The 8,971-nt window shown below is 38.7% G+C and overlaps 1 protein-coding gene across 2 annotated transcripts; it reads right to left on the bottom strand.

Annotated features, from left to right (window-relative positions):
* Positions 1–766: 766 nt before the first annotated feature.
* Positions 767–6,872, bottom strand: LOC103704422 (palmitoyl-acyl carrier protein thioesterase, chloroplastic-like). 2 transcript variants are annotated; one of them, XM_008787693.6, is made up of 7 exons: positions 6,553–6,872; positions 5,275–5,861; positions 5,062–5,195; positions 3,541–3,654; positions 3,216–3,387; positions 3,031–3,099; positions 767–1,297 (listed from the first exon to the last, which is right to left on the bottom strand). In XM_008787693.6, exons 2-7 carry the CDS (start codon positions 5,785–5,787, stop codon positions 1,028–1,030), a joined length of 1,272 nt encoding a protein of 423 aa, XP_008785915.3. In that variant the 5' UTR covers positions 5,788–5,861; positions 6,553–6,872; the 3' UTR covers positions 767–1,027. The 2 variants fall into 2 exon arrangements, with proteins under 2 accessions (XP_008785915.3, XP_008785922.3); XM_008787700.6 differs by having other exon boundaries at positions 5,275–5,900; positions 6,553–6,777.
* Between the last annotated feature and the right edge of the window lie 2,099 nt (positions 6,873–8,971).

Here is an 8,971-nt window from a genome sequence, read left to right as displayed (position 1 = left end):
GTTTATAACACAATGTAATGCATTATTTAAAATCTTGCTCCCTCTAAAACACATGCTTCTCTATCCTAGTCAAAAAGGTTTGAAGCAAGTGATGCGGAAATTCCCATTAAGAGTGACATGCTTACAATTAGAGACACACCTAATTCTGCCTAGTTGGATCTAATTCAATCTGATAGTTTAGATTCAAGAGTCCAGTCAACTATTAGATAATCCACTCCAACATTACCCATTCAATTAACTCAAACATAGAAAACTGTAATTTCAAAATGCCCAAGTTCAATATCAATAGTTGTATAGATTAAGGTAAAGATTTTAATTATTATTATTTGCAGGTCGAAACCTCAATCAAGATTGACTAATGTTTTTGTGGACAATACTAGTGATTATTATAATATATACAAACAACCTTTTTTTTTTTTGGATCATCTCGCAAATTAATACGCAACTCTAGATAAATTAATATAAATTTTAAAATATAATATTCATCCAATACACATACATATTTTCTAAGCTTTATCTAATATAAAAAATTATATACATATCATTTTTTAGATTTCATAATTTTTTTAATCCAGAGATCTTTAAAAAGAATTTGAAAAAGAGAAACTAAGGAAAAAAAAAATCTCACAATATTAATAAAAAAGAGAATAGATGAAGAAACTAAATGAGAAAAAAAAATACAGGACAGTCCCTCTTCGTAAACCACTTTTTTATTAGAAAAACAAACAAATCGTACCAATCAAAAGTTAATTAGTTACTTCCCAAATTTTGGCAGAAAATTATGCAGCAGCATTGCTTAATTACTTACAATATGAATCCAATGACAATCAAGTCAGCATGGTGAGAGTAAAGAAAAAAAAAAAAAACCCAAACAAACATAATAAGCAATAAGATCTTGGAGCCTCTATTCCTACATTGGATAAGTTGGAATTTTACAGAAGAAGAGCAATCATTAAAAAGAAAAGACTAAACCCACCACTAAGCTCACTCCGACCCTAATTTCCAATTGAGAATAGAAAGCAGCGCATCAAGCACTTCCAGCAGCTGAAGTGGGCCCCATGTTCCCGAGACCCGGGGCACGCTTGGGCCTCCACTGTGTCCGTCCCCTCACAATTTCGGCCCCGTAGTCCAGCTGCAGCAGATGCTGGCACTCGATGCCAGCTTCCGGAAAGCCACCGGTGCAGTCATTAGAGACAGCAGTGAGGGATTGCAGCACGCTGTCCCTCCCACACTCCCTCCTATATTCCAGAGTCATACTTGCAAGCTCGTGATTCTCCAGGATTGAAATTGGAGCGCTCTGCACACATAATATAACAAAGATGAAGCATTTACTTGGATCGCATGTTGCACCGTACAAAAATTCAAGTATTAAATTGTTCCACAAGTTCCACCAAAGAAAACACAAGAAAGTAGACTTCAGCTTTGGAACTGTAGCAGCACTCGCAAGGAATATTCAGATCCAAAAAAAACAAAGGAAGAAAGCAAGCCATGTTCAGTGCATTCCATGAGCTAGAACCAAGTGAAATTCACCATCGATATGTTGCACTTTGCAAATGCAAAGAGCATCTAACAGCTCACCAAAAGAGTCTCCTTGAAAGGTAATAAGATAATGGCTTGTGACCGAGGTGGAACTGTCGCAAGGAAAAGGTAGCTCAAATAAAGAGATTACTGGCTCGAAATCTGTGGTATTGTAGGGCATGAATACAAAAATCCAGAGAACGAATGCACAGGATGTACTTTAATGGGCAACCAGATAAATATTTGCAAATATGAGTTGTGACATTATCTCAATCTGGATGGCTTTTCCATGTAATTATTTGTATAAGCTGCAGGGCAAATTTTAAAAATTCATGCTGCAAGCATTTCCATAAAAAAGAAATATTTCAAACCATGGACTACCTTCAACAAACCTATAACTAAAAGTATGGCAGCTGCACGTTTGAGAAATAACACATCAGCCAGCATATAGAGATTTCAAATTGCACAACACTAAGGATACATGTCAGATTTATTCTGTAACCTGCTTTTAAAACGCTTCCTAGGTATGTTTTGCCGTGTGGTTATAGTATCTTTAATCATTTTCTTCATGAATGTCAGCCTTTATGATGATAGACCTGATGGATCGTAATTTTAGTATTTATGGAGTAGGGACTAGAGTATTATGGATTTGAGTTTCGACTAAAAGATGGACTTTGTAAATGTAGGTGTTCTTTGTATGGAACATAAAAGATGTTATTGTGATATTCTATTATTTTCCATATATGCCTAACTACACATGCAAAACTATATATTGCTTGTAGTTGTGTCCAATCATATTGTGTCCTTTATTTTAGTAAGCAATCATGTTCTAATTTTTCAAGACTAGCATATAAGTGCATTCATATGGTTTCGTGTAACTAAGACTCGCTATAGATTATGAGATAATATCAAATAAACATAGTGCCAAAGAAATGTTGAGACCATTACGTTACCTTCACAAAGAATTTTCTTAACTTCAGAGGATTAGATACTGGTGAATCGCAATCATAGTTTTTTTTCAAGACTGCATATAAATTCATCCACATGATACATCTAACTTGGTTTTACCATACATTATGAAATAATGTCAACTAAATATAGTAGAAAAGAAATGTTTAAACCATAATGTTAGCAGCATAAAGACTTCCCTAAACTTCAGAGGATGAGATACTGGTAAATCACAATCACAGTTTGCCCCCATTTATCAAGACTGTACATATAAGTGCATCCATAAGGTACATGTAACTGAGCCTTACCATACATTATGAAATAATATCAAGTAAACATAGTGCAAAAGAAACGTTGAAACCGTTATGTTACAAGCACAAAGGATTTTCTTGACTTCAGAGGATAAGCCACTGGTAAATCACAATCCTAGTGATTTCTTTTCCTAACAGGGTAATGCCAAAAGTAGGCAAAATAGAAAAGTTCGCCCAATGAGTACACTTGCAATAGCAAAACATATATAAGCAGAGGTAAGTGCTAAGATAGTTGACAGCTCTCCAAAATTACCTCAAGAATCCAGCCAATATATTTGACATTGTTCACATGCTGATTGACATCTAGATCACTCCATCGAGGCTGCATAATATAAGTTAAAAAAATATATATATACATAAGTAACATAAGATGTAAACAAACAGATGATGAAATGAAAGGAAAATCAAGATCATTTTATATGTCAACCTCATACTTACAGTCAGGCCCCCTTTAATATAATCTGCAGTATCACCATCAAGCTTTGGAAGCTTTCTGCTGTCCTCATCCGCAATAGCAGCATGCTCCAGAAAGTAAGGCCCTATCTCTGCTCTAACTTCTTCGGGCATTTTAGACAACTTCCTAGTGTGTTTATTCATCATCACCCACACACTGGATGTCCAGAAGAAAAGCCAAAAACCATTACTCAGCGCACCAAAATAAGTGGTATAAGAATCACAAAAGAATCAAGAAATAGATTCTGAGTATAAAAAAAAAAAATGAAATCAAAGAATGACACAAGACACTCAGCAAGCAAATTCCAACCTGGTGGCTCTTAATATAGTTTGGCCTGTTCGGTAGTCACGAACATGCCAATCACGACGCATCCCATTTTTACCAGATGCACCAACCCATGTATCTACTTCAACAACATCCCCCCTGTAAAATCAAATCAAAAACACTATTAAACAAAATTATATGTTAAGATTCGACATTTTCGTGGTTTATATTTGCAAAGAAACCAGAGAAAAGAATAATCCATTTTCCTCCATCACAGCAAACACTATATAAAGCATACCTCCTGCATGGCTATCCAGGTAATAAAACATAGATACAATCAAGTAGTCTTTTGAAATCTAAGAAAAACAATACATGTAAAAAGATTAAAGTTTTGACTCAACTGATGGATAAATCAACAAGGTCAAAGTGGTCTTAGTCCAGTATAAATAATAGAGGACCGAGAAGCATCGACCTCAGAAATATCTTTTCAGAATTTCACCATAAATGATGAATTAGTCAAACCACTTCATGACCATTTATGTCATACTTCGAACAAGAAATACTAGAAAAGTTAAAAGGAAGATGAAGCAGAAAACCATGGTAGCAAGAAAGAAACAATTGATTCAACAAAACGGAGTCAAGCAAAGTACTACAGAAGAAAAGTTTCAACGAGCATTTACAGGATTTTCATAATTTTGTATGGTACGATGTTGCATATCTCTGCTTTGACTTTCCGAGGTGACAAAAAGAATTCACAGAATCCCATTAATGACTGTGTATGCTATAAACAAAAAGAAAAAGAGCAATGAACCAGAACAAGCAGACTTAGATTGAAATAGGAATACATAGATTGAGAACTCAAGAGCTAGAAATTCAACAACTCAAACAAATTGTGATGAATGCCTACCTCTACAAAGAGTTTCTGCAAGAAATAACATATTGTTTGAGCAGTTGTATACTGTGAATGAAGTTTCACTTTCAAAACCCATCAGACCTATATCTACTCTTGATTTACCCAGAAGGCTTAAGCCACAATGAATCAAAGCATCCAACGCACAAAAAATGCTTAAGAGGGTTACGTTGGATGCCAAGTTTCCATCTCAGTCAAGATATCAATTTGAATCATTATTCACTCTGCCACGGTACATATAAATCTTAGTCCTTGTCATTTTGGCTGGTATTCATGAACATATCTGAAATTTTGCAATGATTTCTTTTGCAATCTTCAATGGAATATTAAATTATCATCAGAAAATCAATGACTTGAAATAATCATTAATCTTGGTTTTATAGTTTCATGGATACGGCAATATATTTGATCCTAGCGATCATCTTACATAACAGAATATCTCAACTATATTCAAACTATTCCAGCCATCAGTTGCCAAACAGGACAGACTGGTTGAGACAACAGGCTTTCAAACGCCATTTGTTTGTTATAAATTGATTGTAATCATTTTATCATAAGCACCAGGCAACAAAACAAAGCATTCCCAAAGAACTCCTAAAATGCAATAAAAAATCATTAGCCCCGGTTTTGCTTATTCATCTGGAGAAGGAAAATACCAGGAAGGATAGTGCCCAACCAGGACCTGCATTTTGGTGACAACCCAGATCAAATTTCTTTTACTCATCTCTGGTGTGGCACCAAAGCCATCGCCCAGGAGCCCAGCACTCCTCACATGATTAAGTGCTGTTTCCTGCTGACATGCGGCATCGTTAGAAATCAGATGCAACAGGAGCCAGATATTGAACACACTAGATTATACTTCAGCTCACCTGTAAATGGTTCATTAGTGTTTCTATAGAAGCCGTCCGATCAGCCCCAATCTCATATGACCTGATGGAAAAGTTCTGCCTGAAAGTTAGTCCATCTTGCACGATCTTCCCAAGGCCAAATGCATCAGTAAGCATGTCGGGACGCCGTGGCTTCCAATCAAGAAGGGTCCACTGCCTCTCCGCAGCCAAAAAGATCGTTGTTACGGCGGCAAGGAGCACGCTCCAGTCAGGCAATTGATTATAGAATGTCCTCGGGGCTGAGGAGCTGGCAGCATCTTCCTCAGCCTTTTGGGATTCAGTTTTCAGGCCAACCTTCGCGCCATTGATCTTGGGGACGGCTTGGGCCTTCACCTTACCCTGCATAGCCGCTGAAGAAGAGGTGGGTTTGGCTACGATACCCCGAACATCCAAACTCTCGGCGCCTTCACCGATGGTCTTGGAAGCTTTTGCCGACGTCGCGGAGGAGAAAGATGGTGTGGGGAAAAAGGCCGAAGCGGCGACTGAAGCAACCATGGTGGGGATATGGACACACTCTTTGCCGAATTACCTCGATCAGCCTGATTTGTCGATCACGATTTCCTTTTAACCTGTTGGGTTGAAGACGAGCAACCCCTAATTTTGTTAGACTGCATAAATTTGGGAAATATAAGTTGGAGCACATCGCAACAGATCTCATTGATTAATCCATCTAGAAGACCACCCCTTCATCAATTTTTTTTTTCTTAAAAATGAAACAATTTCATCTCTCTTTTTTCTACAATTTTCTTCCATAAATTAAAATAAGGTACAGATTCCCTTGAGTTAAATTGGTTAAAGTAAAAAAAAAAAAAAAAGGCTCGACATTTCATCGTAGTTTTAACAGGTAAAAAAAATAAAATCGTGGACAACATCATCCACGGGAACGAAACAAAGAGAAGAAATTCTTGCCAATCATCGTCACCATTAAGCACAGACCTCAAAACAAAGCCATCCGCAAGCTTTTCGCCCAAAAGAGAAAACTACAAAAATCTAACTTTTTTCCTGTTGGTAAGACTAAAAACTGATACTAAAAAATCAAAAATCGCCAAATCCAGCTGTCAAGCTCCTCTATTCTTACATAAAAAATAAAAAAAAATAATTAATTCAAAAAGTTCAAGAACACAAAAAGGGATAAACCTTTTAGATCCAAAATGTCCCTCCACCCGCAAATCAACCCCAGATCCATTCACATAAAAAGCAAAAAGGCGGGCAGGGAAAGAGAGAGAATGAGAAAGAGAGGAGGATGGATCGCCTCCGAACCTTTACACAAGCCTCCTCAGCGAAAGAGCTAGCTCACTCGCGCGCCCCGATCAGTCTTCCTCGTCCTCTCCTTCTCCTTCCTCTGGCCTTCTTTCCAGGGTTAGGGTTCTGTTCTCCTTCGCACGAGCCAGCTGAAAGATTAGGAAAGGCGTAGGTCCCAGGACAGCTGTTATTTGAAGAAGGCGAGTCCCTGGGCCGGCGGTATTTATAACACATTCGTTGCCCCGCTGTCGTCTCCTCCGCCCATCTTTTAAACAGCTTCGGAGATGCTTCAAAGTTCCAGATGGAGCCCGAGGACAGATGTCTTTGGTGTGCGCATCAAATTAGGAGGGCGGTTCGAACGTCGTCTAAACTAACGGTAAGGTATTTGACCTTTTTCATTTTTTTAGTGTAATTCCGGAATCGTAGTTACGATAATACCGAGTGCATTTAGAACTCTTGAAAAAAATTTGGTGTTCTTTTACAAATTATCCGGTTCAAGAAATCGTTAAGAGTTGTAAAATAACAATTATATCGTTTCGAGCTCTCTTGTAACCCGAACGGTACGTTTTATAGTGTGTCCCAAAAACTTGCTCGAAATACGATACGCTATTCAACGTTCAACGGTTTGAGTTTGACCGAAGTGGCGCATATATAACACGGACGCCCATTTGTTGAGTCATTTAAATTTTAAACAAGTTCCGTCAAATATTGCCGGCGACGTGGACGGGAAAGAGGGGGCATTCCGGAAATAGACTGGTGTATGCACTCTGCTCCTAAATTTGAGAGTAGAACTTTTAAAAATAGAGCCATCTCGAATAGAGATTTTATGAAAAATTATTGATATTTAGTTAAATAAATTGAGAAAATATTTTTAGTATAATAAAATAACTATAAAAATATTGTATAGTATTATACAAAAGAGCATAATAATATATAATATATATTAATACTGATTGGGGCAAAACAGATCGTCCTGCCCACAATAAAAGGGCCACCTAATTTCGGCCCAATAGACACCAACGCCAGCAAGACGGAGCTTCGGTCCGGCCCAGAACCAGCCCGATCTCGGACTCTTTCTAAAACTCCTTCGACCTCAAATATTCGCCGACTTGTCCGACCAAGCTCAGGGCGCCTCCTGTATTCACCGACTCGGCCGGCCCAGCTTGGGGCGCCTCCTGTATTCACCGACTCGGCCGGCCCAGCTTGGGGCGCCTTCTGTATTCGCCGACTCGGCCGACCAAGCTCGGGGTGCCTTTTATATTCGCCGACTCGTCTGACCAAGGTTGGGGCGCTTTCTACGATCGCCGACTCGCCTCCTATATTCGCTGACTCGCCCCGACTGAGCTCGGGGCACATTCTCCAATAATACGCCCCGACCTTTAAGCTTGAAGCGCTCCGACGAGCACACCTCGGAACCCGAGATGCTAGGCTAACCTCAGCACTCGTCGGATCGTCCTCACCAAATACATGATGTGACCTCTCAACTAGTTCGGCCCTGCCAATGGCCGCACCCATATGCGTGCCCACACCCTCCTACGTGGTCGTACATAGCGACGTCGCCACGCCATGTTTTGCTTGCTGGCCCACGACACCCAAGGACAACACCATGCTACTCCGGCCATACCCTGCTAACGACTGTCAACACCTTACCGTTCCCAAGAACGGACGGTACCACACGCCACTAGCAAGCTCTAGTTGCGCGCTATCCAACTTAGAGCCATCCCCTCTCATGATGAGGACGGGCATTACCTCCGCCATCTGGGCCTCTTCACATGAACTATAAATAGCCCTGTCAGGTAACATCTAAGGGACTTTTGGCCGGACCAATTGAATACCACCCTAACTTGATCATTGGAGGTTTCCGGTGAGGTTTTGTGCAGGTACACTGCCGTGCAGAAAGTTGTTTCTGTCCTTTTCTTCCATGCTCCGGCAGCTCCCTCAACTCCTCAGGCGTGGTTGCTCTTAAGCCAGATTTGAACAACAATAAATACATAAATATATAATATAGTATAATATTACTGTAATGTAATATAATATTATTATATATAGTAATTTAATATTGTATACTATAGCATAATGATTTAATATTATATCAAATTATTTAATATAATATATTAATGTATTATGATATAATATAATATAATATTATATATAGTATAATATAATAAAAAAGATATAAAATATTATAATTATTAGTGTAAATTAATTTTTTATTTTTTTATTGATTGGGGCTAAAAGCATTTTTTTTGAAAAGCTCCTAAGTAGAGACCCTCTGTTTTCAGAAAGTTAAAAGCAGCATTTCAACACATCATTGGGCCCACGCAACCAATCGAATGGGCGATGAACGATTTTCTTTTGGCCACGGTTCGCCGGTCATACAGCATAGTGCTGCATGTTACCGTGCTATAAAACATGGATGGTCGTTGAATAAGAAACA

The sequence above is a fragment of the Phoenix dactylifera genome, chromosome 12 (assembly GCF_051530095.1).
Source record: "Phoenix dactylifera cultivar Ajwa chromosome 12, Ajwa_hap1_PhDact_Kaust_v1.1, whole genome shotgun sequence".
Taxonomy (NCBI): Eukaryota; Viridiplantae; Streptophyta; class Magnoliopsida; order Arecales; family Arecaceae; genus Phoenix; species Phoenix dactylifera.
Note: the sequence above shows the minus strand (reverse complement) of the source record. Positions and strands in the feature narration are given on the sequence as shown.

What these genes read in the sequence shown, in the direction of transcription:
- LOC103704422 (XM_008787693.6), bottom strand. Translation starts at nt 5,787, where the DNA reads ATGGTTGCTTCAGTCGCCGCTTCGGCCTTTTTCCCCACACCATCTTTC. An exon ending in ATATTAAAGGGGGCCTGACT is followed by an intron (nt 3,100 to 3,215) that starts GTAAGTATGAGG and finishes TATATTATGCAG; the next exon opens with CCTCGATGGAGTGATCTAGA. An exon ending in ATATTGGCTGGATTCTTGAG is followed by an intron (nt 1,298 to 3,030) that starts GTAATTTTGGAG and finishes TTATGTGTGCAG; the next exon opens with AGCGCTCCAATTTCAATCCT.